Raw genomic sequence first — 17,313 nt, 5'->3', positions numbered from 1 at the left:
CTTTTAGATTTATTATCCTTTCTTTAGTTCATCTCTTGCTGTAGTAATTCTCGATATGTTTTAGCATCAGATATTTCATGTGCTTGAACAGATAAAAACAGATATAGTCTTATTACTACATCAAACATATATAGGTTTCTACAGGGTACCATAAAAATTGACTCCATGCTATATAATTTTATGTGGGTACTGCTAAGCTACCCCATATATCTGACTGGTAACCCAGTTTCTCAAGAGATCAACTGTGAAAAATAGTAAGAAGAGATGGCAGAATATTAATAAATGACAACCCAAAATACTCCTTCTTTTGTTATTTCAGTTGAGTGTTTCTACAAGTTATATTCACAACCCAAAATACTCCTTCTTTTGTTATTTCAGTTGAGTGTTTCTACAAGTTATATTCTTAAGAATTCCACCTGAAATTTAGGTGAAAAAGAGAAGTAGCATTAAATCATTCGTTTGTTCAACATTTATTAAGCACTTACTAGTAACTACTGGGCCTAAGTGTTGACAGGTGACCAGGTTGAGACATCATCTCTGAACTCAACTGACTCAGAGACTAGTCAGTTTCAGGTGTATGACTTCATCCATCATTCACCCAAAAATATATCTTAGGATACCAATAATTTCTCTAGGTGATGCAGATAAAGCACTAAGCAAAACAAAGTACTTGTTCTCACAGTGTCCATTATGGTAAGGACAGACAAGGAAATAAAAACATATATCAAGGATCCTATCTATAATCCCAGTTAATCAGGAGGGAAAGCAGAAAGATCACAAATTCGAGGCCAATCTGGGCAATTTTGTGAATGAAACCCTGTCTCTAAATAAAAAATTTCAAAAGGTTGGGTATGTAGCTCAGTGGTAAAGCACTCCTGGGTTCAATTCCAGCACTGGTGGAAAAATATCAAGAACTTTAAAAATAAAAAGCTAAAAACAAAGTGAAAGTAAAAATACAAAGGGGTCTGGGGTTGTGGCTCAGTGGTAGAGCACTTGCCTATCATATGTGATGCACTGGGTTCAATCCTCAGCACCACATAAAAATAAATAAAATAAAGATATTGTGTCTATCTACAACTAAAAAAAAAAAAATAAAAAAAAAAGCAATCTTAAAAAAAAGACAAAGTGATAGCAATTATATATAAGATAAACACATTCATATTTGTGTTGAAGACATAGTGATCAAAAAATCTTTTATTAATGTTCTTAATTGATTTGAGAGACATCAATCATTTTCACATCACCAAATTAAAGGAGGTTATCTCACTCTCCATTTTTTTTTTTTTTTTTTTACATTTCTCTAAAGACTTGATGTTGCTGATCACCATTATTTTAAAACTACTGATCTGCCTTTCATGGTGGCATTAACACAATCACATTTAGGATTTAATTGAGATTTTCCCCTACCCAAACAAGGGAAGGAGATTTTAATTGATGTGAAAACTGGACAATACCTTGAGAAAGGCTTATTTTGTTCTTAATTTCAAATAGTTTTTAGAAGAGTATCTACCAATGTGATGACATTTATTCAAAATACTGAAAAGTAACATCATCAAAAAGAAGCACCTATACAAAATATTTCATAAAGCCCTTTCACATTTTTTACTTCATTTAATCCTCAAAAAATGATAATATCCTAATGAGCTAAATAATATTTCATATTTATACCCTAATGAGAAAGATAATCATTTCAGATTTAAAGACCTCATTTTTCAGAATAACATCACTAAAAATGAGATTTAATACTGTATTTTTTCAATTTTTGGAAGATAATTAAGAAAAACATAAGAAATATCTATAATTCAAATATTAAAAAATAACATTTGCTAACACTTTGGTGCATTTAACATCCTTTCTTCTATCCCTATTAAGTTTTAAAGTTTTTTTCATTGCTTCATATTAACTAGACAATGTTCTTTTTAAAAAAGAAAAAAGTTTGTTTCTTATTTAAAAATAAAGAAGGATGGACGGGCTGGGTCTGTAGCTCAGTGGTAGAGTGCTTGCCTAGAATGTGTGAGGCATTGAGTTCAATCCTTAGTACTACAAAGAAAGAAGGAGAAAGGGGGGAGGGGGGAAAGAAAGAGAGAGAGAGAAAGGAAGGTAGGTGAATCACACTGGTTAAAATGACTATGAAATTAAACAATTTTTAAAAACTAAATAGAATTTCAGAATGGCAAGTAGAAAAAACAAATAAGTATCAGTAAAAATTTATATCTGAAAAGTATATGGACCAACGATTATGAAGAAGACTGTGTTCCCACCTGTTCAATCTCTTTGGTTTTTGATGCTATTGCTTTAGAGCGACTGGTTAGTTGACTGTCTTCAAATAATTCTGTGCCATCTGTTGTATTTGACTCAGGTTCTTCTGGATGGTCAATGAATAATGGTGCGGTGGATCCAGCCTTTAAAAAAGAATTTTGCAAATCTTTATTTTTTTAAAAAGACCTAAGAGCATTTCAGATGGTTATGTATGAGAACTAAGTGGTACATTATATTAACAGAAAGTTATACATTTAACTTATTTAAAGAAAAGAAAACTGTCAATTTCATTACACATAATGAGTATATGTGAAGAGGATTAAAGAAAAAACAAATGACACTTTTTAAATTTTAGGTAAGATAAAACCTCTAGGCTTAATTCTATTCTAAAATTATTTCACTCTATATTAAGATACAGATAAAAGATTTTCTCCCCATGGCTATTCTTTTTTTTTTTTTTTTAAAGAGAGAGAGGCAAAGAGAGAGAGGGAGAGAGAGAGAACTTTACATTTATTTTTCAATTATTGGCGGACACAACATCTTTGTTTTGTACGTGGTGCTGAGGATCGAACCTGGGCTGCACGCCTGCCAGACCAGCGCGCTACCACTTGAGCCACATCCCCAGCCCCCCAGGGCTATTCTTTAAGCAATCTATTTATGGAACACTGAAGGAGAAAAAGTTCAATTGAAAGTGAAAGGTATGTGCACACATAAAGAAATATGAAAAAATGGAACACAGAAAAGGGATCCAATTCAGAAGTTAAAACACCTGACTCTTATAACTAAGGACTTATTGATATCATTAGAAAATCCCACAAAGCAATAATGATTATTTATATTTTAAAGCAACAACTCTACAATGAATAAATAATCCTAGCATAGTCTGGAAATCATTGCCTATCAATATACTGTCAACTGTGTCAAAAAAGGAGAAAGAATTAAGGGGATGTGCACATTTCATATACATGCACAGGTGATCCACAGAAGAATACTATCCATGGGAAAAAAAATAATAAAATTTTTTTTTCCCCCAGTACAGGGGGTTGAACTCAGGAGTGCTCTACCACTGAGTTACATCCTCAGTCCTTTTTATTTTTTATTTTGAGATAGGGTCTCACTAAGTTGTCCAGGCTGGCCTCCAGCTTGGGATCCTCCTCCCTTAGCCCATCATGTTGAAATCTGGCATGGTAACTGTTTTGGAAGTTGAGAACTTTAGTTAGTGATTAGGTGGGTTTAATGCTTTTAAAGAGGAGACTTTAAGGAATGATCTTGTTCTCTTTTGCTCTTCTACTACGTGCCCAACAGCTTTCTTCCCCTCCAGAGAATGCAGCATTTAAGGCGCAACATCTGGAATCAGGACCATGCCATTGCCAGACACAGAAGGTGCTAGCACCTTGATCTTGAATTTGCCAGCATCTAGAACTTTAAGAAATAAATTTCTGTTCATAGCAAATTGCCCAGTCTTGGGTATTCTGATGCAGCAGCACAAAAGTGACAAAAACATGGGCCAATACACAAAAAAATGTTAACTGGGGAGCATAAGAAGCACATCAGAGCAGATATAAGTTTTAGTAAAAACAAAAGGCAGTAAGAAAAAAATAGCTAGGTGAGAAGGGACACACTTGTAATCTCAATAACTCAAAAAATAAAATTAAAAAAAAAAAGGGCTGGGGATGTAGTTCAGTGATAGAGCACCCCTGAGCGTTCAATTCCCAGTACCACAAATAGAGAGGGAGGGAGGGAGGAAGGAAGGAAACTTGACACTAAAAAATAAACTTAGAGATATATTGTTCAAGGCATTGTTGCAAAAATATGGCAAGAGCTTAAAATACATTACATGTGTATATATATGTACTCTGTGTGTGTGTAAAACAGAGGCACCAAAAAAGAAAAAAATTTTGAAATTTACAAAGGTTGCCAATGAAACAGTCATAAAATTTTATAGTAGGTAGGGAAGCAGAATCAAGAAAAATCTCGAGTCTTACTGTACTGAACATTATTGATTCCACTGAATGAACACAAATTTGAAAGAGTCACAGAAGTCATGCATTCTAGGCTGGAACAGAATAAGTGGAGATACTGAAGCAGAAAACTACATCCTATATGTAAAAATAAACCCCACAATATTTTCACATTTAAATGTTAAAATTTTCTTCTACAGCAGGAAGAGACGTGCTCTACTAGAATGTTCAAAAACCTTCAAATAATTTGCCTTTCATTCTGATGGCCACAAGCAAAACTTTCACCTCTACCTAAAAGGATGCTAAGTTACATCTCTACAAAATTTGAATGCAACCTCTTTAATGGCTACTGTAGTTCAGCATTTGACACAAGCAGATGCAGAATGAATAGTGAATTTAAAACCAGTATAGTATTTTCCTCTGAAAATGTGTGCCTTGAAATACTTAATTCTAATATACTCATAAGGGAAAAACACTAAAAGTCTGGTAAGTGTAGGCAAGTTTGTTATTTATCCTTCCTTCAAAGACCAATGATGAGCATATTAATATATTAAAATCTCTGAACCCAGCTGAAATATGAAAACCAATCTACCTCTTTTAAATGCAGCACTTCCAAGGCTGAGGTAGAGCTCAGTGTTAAAGTATTTGCATATCATGTACAAAGCCCATAAAAAGGGCTGGGAATGTGGTTCAGCAGTTAATCACCCCTGAGTTCAATTCCCAATACCTTCCCCCCAAAAAATCCTATTCCCAAAAAAGCACAAATCCCTAAAAGCACAGATCACTATTTAAGAGCCCATGAACAAATATTATCTATTATCTGAGAAAAAAATATCGTGCTAAATTTCTTAGACAAAAAATTCCCAACTACTTAATTTCCAATATGAAAAAATATCAATCTGATGTGGAAAACATTTTAGACAATGGTATAAAATTGATGTTACTGTTCAGCATTAATGATGTACCAAGTAGCAAACATACTTAAGTAATCTTAGTCTTACTCTCACATCTTTCTTGACTTTGATCCAATAAAAGATCATGTCTGAATGATGACCCCCACTTCCAGATTTTTAGGGTCATTTATTTTGCATTAATCCAAAAATCTAGTCAACAGTGGTCAAATTTTAAAGTGAGGGGAGAAGGTTAAAAAGTTTTTATAGCAGGGCACAGTGGCATATGTTTGTAATCCCAGCAATTTGGGAGGACACCAAGTTTGAGGCCACCCTAGGCAACCTAATGAGACTCTAAGCAGTTTCCAAGCTCCTGTCTCAAAATTAAAAATAAAAGGCTTAGGGTGTAGCTTAGTGGTAAAGCACCCCTGGATTCAATCCCAAGTACCCTCACCCCACACACACAAAAAGTCTTTCTAGACTCCAATGTTACTGACTATTTAAGGGTCAATGAGAGAATATATGTACATCATTTAAAATCTGAGAAGGGTAGACAATAACATTTTTTAAGAAGTTAAGAAATTAAAAAATGATGGGGAGTTGGAGAAGATGAATAATAGAATAATACTAATATTATTCATATAAAAGTAAAGCCTTGTCTATATATTAATAAGATCTAAATATGTATTAACACAATAAACTATTAAACCAACAAAAAAATTGGTCTTACTCTAAAATAACAATTTTGAAGCACATGTATCTATTGTTAATATAACAACCATATTCTAAATTATTAAGATAATTAAAACTATTTAAAATAACACTATTAATGTATTACTGTGTTATTCATGTTTTTAAATAATGCTAGGAAAGTGCTACAGGATAGCTTGATGTTCTTAATACATTTACTGAAGAATATGAAAAAAATATCATTCTGGCTACAATAACAAGAAAACCTTGACCTATTTAAGGACAATTGCTACCTAAATGACAGATCAGAATTTTCAAAAAGAAATATTCTATGTAAATTCTGACAGGGTTTGTACTTTTTATGAGCAGTGTACATTAGTTACTTTGGAAAGGACGTTTTTATAATCGATGAAGATGTAGGAAAGTATATTATTGCTATATAGAATTCCTATGCTTAATCCCTTTTATCAAAAAACCTTCCACAAAAGTCATCCCAAACTATATCACAAGGCCAGAATTCTCCAAATATAAATAACTTGTCATGTTACAGAAATTTTTATATTGTCTATCTTGTCAAGATTAATTCCTCTTGCATCAAATCTTGAATCTGAAAACTTAATTTAGCCCACGAAATCCTTTTAGAGATGTTATACATTATATGTAAATTTTTCAGTTAATGCAGACATTTCAGAAATAACTTTCTATAGACCCAGAAATGTCTTTTTTGGTTTTTCTGGGTTGTTTTTATGAGTTTTTTTTTTTTGTTGTTGTTGTTGTTTTTTTGTGGCAGGGGAGGGAATCAGGGATTGAACTGAGGGGCACACGACCACTGAGCCACATCCCCAGCCCTATGCTGTATTTTATTTAGAGACAAGGTCTCACTGAGTTGCTTAGCACCTTGCTTTTGCTGAGGCTGGCTTTGAACTCAGGATGCTTCTCCTACCTCAGCATCCTAAACTGCTGGGATTACAGGCGTGTACCACCACACCCGACCTCATTTTGTTTATTGTAATCAATAATCATCAAAGGTCTCAGGAAGCCCAAACAATGTTTAATTTCATTCTTAAGATACTTATGAAATAATTTACATAAAATATAATGTGCAATATAAGTACAGCCCACAATCCAAGTCAAATTAGTTCTGTGTTCTGAGTTCATTGGTTTATGACTAGTGGTTGGTTGAGTATGATTTCCTGAGACACTTTTAAAAGCAAAGTTCATCAAAATACGTATATAAATAATCCATTTTTTTATACTCCATATTTATGCAATTCTTATACTATTAAAGTATCAGAGACATTCAGGCACAGTGTGATTATTGCATTCAGAGTCATTCACATTTAGACTGTTATCTCTTGTGTGGTTAATTTTAATAATCCTTGGGAGTACTTTTCTTCAAATATATTTGAAGTTCTAGAAGATATCAGATATTTCCCACCCATAACTTAAAAGTCCAGGAAAAAAACCTTCAGACATGAAACATACACGAGGAATTACACCATACCTCAAACTCAGAAATTTCAGGCAAGTTACTTTCATCTGATTTCTCAAGCTTCTCAGCAGCCCATTTGCTTGCAGCCTCAGCTAGTTCCTTTTCAGTTAGCCTACTGGGTTTGTCTAACACCTAGTAAAAATAAAAGAACATTTTTTGTTACAATACTCAAGGGCTTTTAAACTTCAAATATGTCAAGAAGCACACCCCACTTACACTTAAAATCACATAAACCTTCAAATTTATATGGATAACTGGTACATTCTTTTTCGGCTCCTTCAAAAATACTCAAAATAGGACTCCTTTAAATAGCGATTTTCTTTGAGACATATAGACTAGATCTAACTGGCAATTTAATCTACATAAAACTTCAGAAATTCATCTAGGGAACAAAGCAAAAGACACAATTTAACTCATATACTAATTGTAGATAAAATATAAAAGACATTATAAACTAATTTCAGTGTTTTATCTTTATAGTCAATGAAATAAATGATGCCAAAATTTCATTAAAGCAAGTTCCTAAGTAATGCAGTAGGAAAAGTCCAGATGTGTCATCTTTATAATTTATAACAAATCATATAAATCCTACTCCTTACACAGTTTTAAAATTTAAATTTCATTGAGCCTACTACTATTTCTTCCTCTAACCAATTACAGTATGAACAAATTATGGGCTTTGGAGTTATAGGCAGACAGTTGTGAAATGCAATTTAATCAATTGCTAGGAAGATGGCTTTATACACATAATTAATAATGCTTGGTTTTTTCATACATAACATAGATATTAATAATACCTTATAAGGTAGTTATGAAAATGAAGAGAGGTTATCAGACCTGAAAACATTTAGGATAGGCTTGATATTTTTTTGTTTCTTTTCTGTATTCATTGATATAAATCTATTACACCTAAACATATTTGAAGAAGACCAATGAGTTCATGGGGGAAACATAAAAACAAAATAAAACGTCTACTGGATCACATAATTATTCCTATAATATCATTTAAAAGCATATGCTATAGAATGAGATGTAAAATAGTAAAGCACAAATAAGAAAAACCCTTCTCTAGGGCCCTTATAGTAACTTGCTGATTCCATTTCCTTATAGAAAACCTTATCATAAAACCTTACCATTTCCTTATTTCCATTTCATCAACCATGCCTTGACAGCCCTCATTTTGTCCCTATATTTTTTCTAAGTTACATTATTGATCCCAAATATATCTCTATTCCCGGTGCCAGTCCTTGTTTTTTTTCTTTCCTTAAAAAAAAATCCACCTTATGGTGCATCACTATTAACATAGTGCTTTTAAAAAATCATTCTATATACAAAATATTTCAATTAAATAAAAATTCCATAAAGGTGTTACAAGCTTGTCACCTCAACTTGTAAACCAGGAAACTGAGGTCAAAGTCCCTAATTAATACTGAAAAAAAAAAATCCACTTGACTTTCTTCCTAATTAAACTCACCAAACTACTGACTGGTCACTGGTAATATTTACAATGATTTATATATACATGGAGTTGTGGGACAGTAAAGTATCCTGCTCCAAAGATATCTCTTTGTGACATATTTTGAGTTGATTATTCAGAAAAAGTGAAGATCTCTACAGACACATGTATGGCTTTAAAAAACTGTCCTTTTACAATAAGAAATTTATATTTATCACATGAGTAAAAGAAGCAGAAGGTGTAAATGGTCTTTTTCTTTGAGATCCCCATATCTTCCTTGGACAGGTTTTTCAAAGAAAAATGAGATTTCAAGCCTGACACCTGGGCCAGAAAGATTACCACAGGTGGTCCTCAGAGGGCTGCTGCCTAGGAAACTGTGTCTGCATAATAAGATAAGTTTTATCCCACACAGTACTTCTCCTGAACCTCCCCCCATGGCTTCTGTTACTACCTCCCCTGGTTCAGGACCTCTAAAATCTATTCCCTTGTGCACCACAAGATATTATATAAAATTCAATCATATGATCCTTTCCTTGATCTCATACTTTCTGTGTGGCTCACATGCTTAGACACATAATAAATTTTTAGTTTGTCTTCTATGACTCTGTTTACAGTCAGTTCATTTCATAGACTAAAATTACCAAACCTTCAGAGGGAAAAGAGAAAATTTGAAACTTCACTTCCAAGTAAATTCCATAGCCAAAAGCAAGCCTAAATATCTGGCTCCAACACCCTGCCCATATAGAAGGTTTAAAAGATATTATATAAAGCAATATCTTTATTACTACTTAGTAATATAAGATTTTTTTTAAAAGGTACAAGAAAACACACACAAATACATCCAAGAAAAAAATTTATATTTAATTTTTGGGGGGAGTATCTTTTTAAGAGAAAGTTATAAAGCAAAACACAAATGTTCATATGGGCTCTCAACAGAAAACAAAGTAAAAACCTACTATAACTTAAACTACTAATCTGTTATTAAATGTGTGCACTTGAAAAGGTATTGGAACTACCTTTTAATAGCAAAATATAAACTTCTGAAAGCATATTCCTATTTAAGGGCAACAATGTTTATAAGAAAAAGTCCTCTACCAAATCAGATCTATGAACCAAAGCTTTTGATATCTACCCTGTAGCCCTTGGCAAAGAACACTCAGAGCTACACTTTCCTAATATGTAAAATAGTTATACATCTAAAATTTTGATATTTTTTTCCATTTTAAGATTTTACAGTCTATAACAAAAGTGCAACCATCTACATGAAATATGACAAAAATGGCAAAAAATTCATCGTTGTTGTTTCACATTAAATATGTTTTAACATGCAGTGCAAAGTCCAACTTTAAAACTTATTTTTTTTAATATTCATTTTTTAGTTGTAGTTGGACACAATACCTTTATTTTATTTATTTTTATGTGATGCTGAGGATCGAACCCAGCGCCTCGCTCATGCTAGGCGAGCGCTCTACCACTGAGCTACAACTCCAGCCCTATAAGTTATTTTTAGGTAGCAGTGTATTTGGGGAGAAATTAAAACTTAATATGTAATAATTTAAATTTTTGTGGTGACTTGACTTGATCAGGTTCTATCTATTCTTTATTAACTGACAAGAAAAATAAGTCAGTCTTTCATGTGGGTAAAGCACTCTTAATGTGTTTAAGACAGAACCAAAAAATCTTATCAATTTTTGCTATTTAATACTTGCCATTCCAGGGTTGAGGACATAGTTTAGTGGTAGACCACTTGCCTAGCATACATGAAGCCTTGGGTTCAATCCAGTACCATAACATTAAAAAGCAACCTATTACTCTAGAACCCTCTGACTTTGAGAAAGTTCCAATAATATAAATTGTCACAAACTTTTCCCCTCTGAGGTAGAGAAGAAGCTGCCCCTTGAATACCCAGCACAGACTTCCAAGTAATCCTGAAAAGTCAAAAATAATAAAGGGAGAAGAACAAAAAGAAGTGAAGAAGAGAATATAAGAAACAACAATTGTGGACAAGAGAAAGAGTGTGAAAATTGTAAAGAAAGAGAACAGATGGAAACAGCAATTTCTCAAATATTAAATTTTGGGGATAAAAAACATAGGGTCTGTCTTTTCAACATGTTTGGAGATGCTGGAAAGTGATAGTTAAAAGAAAAAAAAAAAGTATGGCAGTATGTAAAAACGTGGATGTGTAACCGATGTGATTCTGCAATCAGTATACGGGTTAAAAATGGGAGTTCATAATCCACTTGAATCAAATGTATGAAATATGATATGTTAAGAGCTTTGTAATGTTTTGAACAACTAATAATAATAATAATAAAAGTAGCTATCCCTTAAGAAAATTATTTAACCTCTGAACCTCCAATCTGCTGTAGAATGGAGATTTATACCTACCAATATCAGAGAATTTCTGTATGAATTAATAAGAAAACCCACTAATACCCTAAATTGACTAATTATAAACAATGTTAAGTCTTTACCTATACCCCCAACTCACCCCAAAAAGCAAAAATCTACAACTATGCCCCATCTGAATATTTATTCCCACCTGATTACAGTCAAGATGAACAAGGGCTGTAGCAGTAAATATTAATTTTAGCACAACCTATGGAAAAATTCTACAAGAAAATTGTTCATTTACTCTGCTATTTTAAAATTGTGGTTACTTAAAATTCTATTAAATGCAAATTCTATTAACTATTTAAATGCAGCAAATCAGCCTCATAGGTATGATTATACATGCTAAGAGCATCTGTACTAGCCAATCTTATTGACTTTATCATTCTTCTTTAAACTCATTTTAGGAAAATAACAAACCTTTGATGAAGGAACTGCTGATGAACTTGAAGGTGAAGTATCTCTTGATGTTTTCAAAGATTGGACTGGTCTTTCTTTACCTAAACAAAAAAATATAAAATTTTTCTAGTTCATTTGTTCTCAAGTGATTTTGTAACTGAATTAATGGGAGAGGATCATAGAGTTATTTTAGTACTGAAATGTTACATCACATTATTAAATTAATTACATTAATATCTAAAACTACCTTTCTCAGAGACTGACAAGATCAAATATTTAAAGTAACTCAGAACCAAGTGATATATATGGCAATCTAGGCCACACCAATATCAGTTATCAAACCTGGAGCTACAGAGATGACAATGCCTGAGGAAAGGCAAAACACAATTTTAAATCATGAATGCTTCCTTTTCCCTGCGACTACATGTTAATATTTAACATATCACAATATAAAAAGACAAATAGTTATTGTAGTTATTATATAGATACTAATAGAGCTAATCAAAGGGCTAGCTCAAGGAGAGCTATGTATAGGAAATTTAGATATTCCTGAAATGTTTATACAGTTTAAAAAGTAAAATTAGAAAACTATAATTCAGAGTACTAATCCAGAGCCTGGCATGAATGAATTTCCAAATATTTGTTAGATGGCATGAAATAAGTCTAAAGCCACTAACCCTATCTCAAGTCACTTCAGATACTTAAGTGCTGTACACATGCACCATGTTTTATAGAAACTTAAGCCAGGAAGTACATTTAAGCAATATTACTTTAGTAGGTTCAACAACAACCAAAAAGTATGTTTAAATATAATCTTTAAAATTGGTAACAATAATGTTATTGATAGAAAAATATTTCACTAAATTGTCAAACTCTCTGCTCTTAGTTGCTGGAGTAGGGGAAAACAAACAAACAATTAATAATATGGAGAAAAGAAGAAAGTGGCATCAACTTTTAAGTCACACAGAGCTGATTGAGACTGGAGAGTGGGTTAAGGCCAGAAGAGCAAGTCAAAAGCAAAAGCAAAGGAAAAACGACCTTGAAACTGAGGCAAAGCCAGTTCTGGACAAAACGCCTCTTCCAGCTCTTCCTCACAACAGCCAAGATTGCTAAGCAAAGGCCTAGAAACTCAAAGGTTTCCAAGCACCTAGGGCAGTGGTGAATAACACCCCTTTCCAATGTCCTGAAGACCCAAGAAGTTTCTCTATACCCATGACCTTCAATTAGGGACAGTTTTGTACCTCCCACCTCACATACTGAGCAATATGTGAAGACATTTTTGATTGTCACAGTAAGAGAATGCCACAGGCATACTAAGTAGAGGCCAGAGGTGCTACTAAAAATACCTGTTGGGGAGACATCCCCATAAAAAAGAATCATCTACACTCAAATGTCAATAATGTTGAAGTTGAGGTTGAGAACTCCTGGCTCTAGACTGAGTATTCCAAGTTTGAAGCTCCAACAGTTTTTAAAAAGACATAACGTACAATTTAGGGTACCACAACCCTGGTACCATAAAAGGTTTTCATACTGAGCAGGCTAAAAATTTACAGTATGCCTTAGAAATCAAAAGAAACATGATACAAACCATCATTATATCACCAAAGCCAAGAGTATGATTTATTTAGTTATTCTTTATTGTATTCCCATTGCATGTGGCAAACTCTACATCATACTGAGATAATATCAGTCTATCCCACTATACCAAAATTTCCTAAAGGAACAGTATCACAGCTCATTCCTTTTTGAATAGCCACAGCCTACTTAACTCAAAGTCTTAAAGACAAGATTAGGCATTCAAAATTAGGTAAAAAGGTGAAACTTATTTTCTACCTTTAGCATGCATTGACTTCTCCATTCTACTCAAATAAGCAAGCCCTTGAAAGATGAGGTGCTGGACCAATCAGCACAGCAGGCTATACTAACTAAAAGCATAATTGCAAGCTCAATTCTAACATGCATGTGCTAGACACAGAAGAAAAAGAAAAACAAAAAACAAAGAACCTGTCACAAGTAGCTGTTAATCTCTTATTTAGCAATTCCTTTATAAACAGGGCAGCAGTACTGCAGATATGTCAGGTATGGTCCTATGTCAGTCTTAGGACCTTTCCTGATTTAAGCTGCTTAAAAGCTAATCTAGGCTGATGTCAACCAACCTCAGTGTGCAGAAGCAAAGAAACACTAACAGGCAAGGCAGGCAGTTCATCATATATCTACATACATTCCTTTACACCTGTTTACATAAATGGGAGGGACAGGCGAGAAGCAAAGGACAAAGAAAATGATGATGGCAGCAGAAAAGCACAGAAAAGGTAAACAGAAATTCCTTGATCCTACCTGCCAAGGGCCTCTCTATTCTATAGATCTAAGCCTCCCATGGATGGTTATATTCCTGGTCAGGAATGGCTAGTCCATACAATGAACCCACATATCCTACCAAATCCTACTGCTGCAGTGCTATCTAACTCTAATGACAATAACGGACTAATGGAGCAGTTATATATTTTTCCCATTTCCATTACCTCTACCTATTCAAGCCTCCCACCCCTTCAAAATCCCAAATCAGAATCTAGCTCAAAACTCACCTCTTTCTGGCTTTCCTTCATTCTGCCGTTTGTAGGAGGCACCAACACGCACAGGCTCTAGGGAAAGGTGGGCAGGCAGGAATTAACACCAGCACCTCTGTGCCCAGATGGAAAGATAAGAACCCAGAAGTAGGAGCAACAAGAACAGGAACTTCTGAGTGTTCACTAGTTACCCTTTCCTACCCTGCTTTCAAGCTGGGTTGCCTGAGCAACCACCACTGAAGATGAATCATAACAGAACGGAAAAAATGGGAGACCAAACATGCCATACAAGGTACACTTCTTTGGCATACTGAGATCACTATTCAGAGAAACAACAGACACAGGAATAGCTCTTAAAAACTGTCCTTTTGTAAAAGAAATGTACATCTAAAATAACAAACAGTAGATGCAAAAAGAGGCTTCCTTTGAGGTCCTTTAAATCTACCTAAAAATGAATCACATAGTATCAGGAAGATCACATCAGGAAGAGAGACTAGAAGTTCAGCACCTGAACCAGATGCTTTCAGGCTGTCACTTACTCTTTTGAGAACAACTCAGACATTACCTGAGATTTTATCTGCATAGCAAGAAAACCTTTTCTTTTCAGTGCATTCCTCTCCTCACCATCCCATAGCTTATTGACACCTTCCCACCTGAAACCCCAAGCTTCTATTCCAAAGCCACATACTTCAACCATTTAGTCATTCTTTTGAGTCTTATATATTACATACACATGTAATAAATTTCTATTTCTTTTCTCCTGTGGATCTACCTGCTGTCATATTATTTCAGAGTCTGTTACAGAACCATCAGAGAATATAGGGAAAAGATTTAAACGGCCCCCATATAGGCCAGAAGCTCACTGGAAGTATTAAGATGAGGCTAGTCAAGGACAGCATGGGCAGAAAGGAATGAGAAAAGGATCAAAGATAAGACATCAAGAGAAGAAAAGGAACCATTCTATTCATTGTTACAAGTACCTAATCTCACCTATAAAGTTCAGATTCAAAAAACTTGTACAGAATGAGACACACCGAATCAGGAGTGAAAAATGAATCAACACTAGAAATCAAGAAAAATACTGGGGAAAAATTCAAACAGTCATTCTGATTTGCTTTCAACAAACAGCCTATTACTAAATTTTGCTGATTCTCCTTAAGCAAATTATCTTATACATGGTTTTTCTTTAAAAACAAATCCATAGCTATAAATCCTGAAACATTTGTTAGTTTTCTTGCCCGCAAACTTTTAATGATGCAGATAGAATAAACTTTCTAAACAGCCTAAATATTCCAATTAGGAAGCCCAGATAATTCTCCAATAAGGGCAAACATTTTAGCATTTATTTAAAACCTTTCTTAAAAATGCCCTTTTCCAAAACTGTTTGACATTGTCAGTAACCTGCCTTGAACTATGTTTCAAGAAATATCATGGAAATAATGCCATCCTATATTTTCAATAATGATATGGAAGATACAGTAGCCTTTTCTCATTCACTGATCTCTCTGGCTTCAGGCAAGTTTTTGTTAATACTGAACAGCTGATCTCCTTTTATGTTAGATATACTATGGACACTATTACTATTACTTTTCTATTAGCTATGGTTAAACTCTTAGTTTATGTACAGCAACTGTCTAGAGCATTATGGTAGACATATACTTTATTCTTACTTTTATTTCCTATCCTTATTTCCCTTTAAAATAAACTCTTCCATCTTTTTATTTGTTTTATAAAGTGTTTTATTTCACCAAGTTACTCAAATTCTTTTTCAAACCAAGAGATAAGAACAAATGATATTTTACAGATATCTATTAGAGCCTTAGTCCACCTCATACTAGCTGGTAAGAGTGGACTGTACCACCCATCCTATCAAACTTTGTGTTCAATTAGTTACTATATGTTGATAGCTTAAAATCAATCATGATGGGAATATTCACTCCACTGATATAAGCAAATACAAAAAATAAGGTCTTTTAAAACAACATAATTTTAATTCCAAATTTCAGAGACACTGTAGTTACTGAACATTTAGTTAGATTCCCAACAATGTTGCTTTAAATAGGTCTAGATTCCTAACACACCAGTAAAACCACACATTATAATTATAGAATCTTGAAGAAATAGTGACTAAATCAATCCACTAAATGTTAGGGTGTTTTTTTGTAACACAAGATTTAATAGTAATAACCCCACTATGCTTAAACTCTTCATCCCAGTTTCTACTGATTTGCTCACTTTAGAACTAAAGACCTCATTTTTTTTTTCAGTTGTAGAGTACAATATCTTTATTTATTTATTTTTATGTGGTGCTGAGGATTGAACCCAGTACCTCCATGTGCAAGGCAAGTGCTCTACCACTGAGCTACAGTCCCAGCCCCAAGACCTCACTCTTACCCTTGACACTTTAATGACTTATACATAAGATTTTCTTAATATTTTAAAATTGGTTTTTCATGCCTGCATCAGTCACCTTTCTGTGACAAAATCTGAGATAACTAGCTTATAAGGAGAAAAGGTTACTCTAGTCACAGTTTTGGAGGTTGTAGTCCACAGTGGCTTGGCCCCATTGCTTTGGACATGTGGTAGCACAGTGCATCATGATGGGAAAATGATGTAAGAGGCCAGTACACCTCATGGCAGCAGAGAAAGCAGGAAGGGTCTAGGGTCCCAAAATTCCCCTTGAAAGACAATCTTCTAAGTAGGCCCCACCTCCTAAAGGTTCCATGACCTCCCAATAGCAACACAGGTTGGGGCCCCAGAACATTTTGAACCCTCAGTGCCTTTGTATTTTTATGTTGGTCCCATACATCTTTCTAACTATATCTTTCCTTTTCTTTTCTGTTACTTTTTGTTTCCTAAATGTGAGTGTTCCTCCTAACCTCAATTCTTTTTGCTCTGCTATTCCTAGTTGGTTTCAATCAACACTATGAAACACATTTCTCAAATCTGTCCCTTCTACTCACTGTTCTACATTCTAACTGACAGGATGTTATTCACTAGCTACTTAGCTATTACACCTCAAATTAATCTCACTCATCCTAGTAAGCAGACACTAACTTTCTGCTTGACAGCAAAGGGGGAAAAAGGGGTCAAAATATTCTTGCCTTTGCTGTGATTTGCTAAACAAAATGAGTGTTGCTGGGCACATGGCACACACCTGTAATCACAGTGACTCAGAGAGGCTGAAGTAGGAAGACTGCAAGTGCAA

General features: G+C 34.0%; 1 protein-coding gene across 12 annotated transcripts in view; it reads right to left on the bottom strand.

Moving 5' to 3' along the window:
• Positions 1–17,313, bottom strand: part of Pphln1 (periphilin 1) — a 99,636-nt gene that overhangs the window by 19,497 nt on the left and 62,826 nt on the right. For 9 of the 12 annotated variants that reach the window (XM_076854328.1, XM_076854330.1, XM_076854329.1 and 6 more), the window contains 4 exons: positions 14,124–14,180; positions 11,560–11,639; positions 7,305–7,424; positions 2,262–2,402 (listed from right to left, as the gene is read on the bottom strand). In XM_076854328.1, coding sequence (XP_076710443.1) covers positions 2,262–2,402; positions 7,305–7,424; positions 11,560–11,639; positions 14,124–14,180 — 398 coding nt within the window. Of the gene's footprint in view, positions 1–1,846; positions 2,041–2,261; positions 2,403–7,304; positions 7,425–11,559; positions 11,640–14,123; positions 14,181–17,313 lie in introns of those variants that run through there. The other 3 variants (XM_076854327.1, XM_076854338.1, XM_076854337.1) reach the window with 2 other exon arrangements.

Source organism: Callospermophilus lateralis, chromosome 4 (genome assembly GCF_048772815.1).
Source record: "Callospermophilus lateralis isolate mCalLat2 chromosome 4, mCalLat2.hap1, whole genome shotgun sequence".
In the NCBI taxonomy this organism is placed as follows: domain Eukaryota; kingdom Metazoa; phylum Chordata; class Mammalia; order Rodentia; family Sciuridae; genus Callospermophilus; species Callospermophilus lateralis.
The sequence above is the reverse complement of the archived record's forward strand: the minus strand, read 5'-3'. Positions and strand labels throughout refer to the sequence as shown.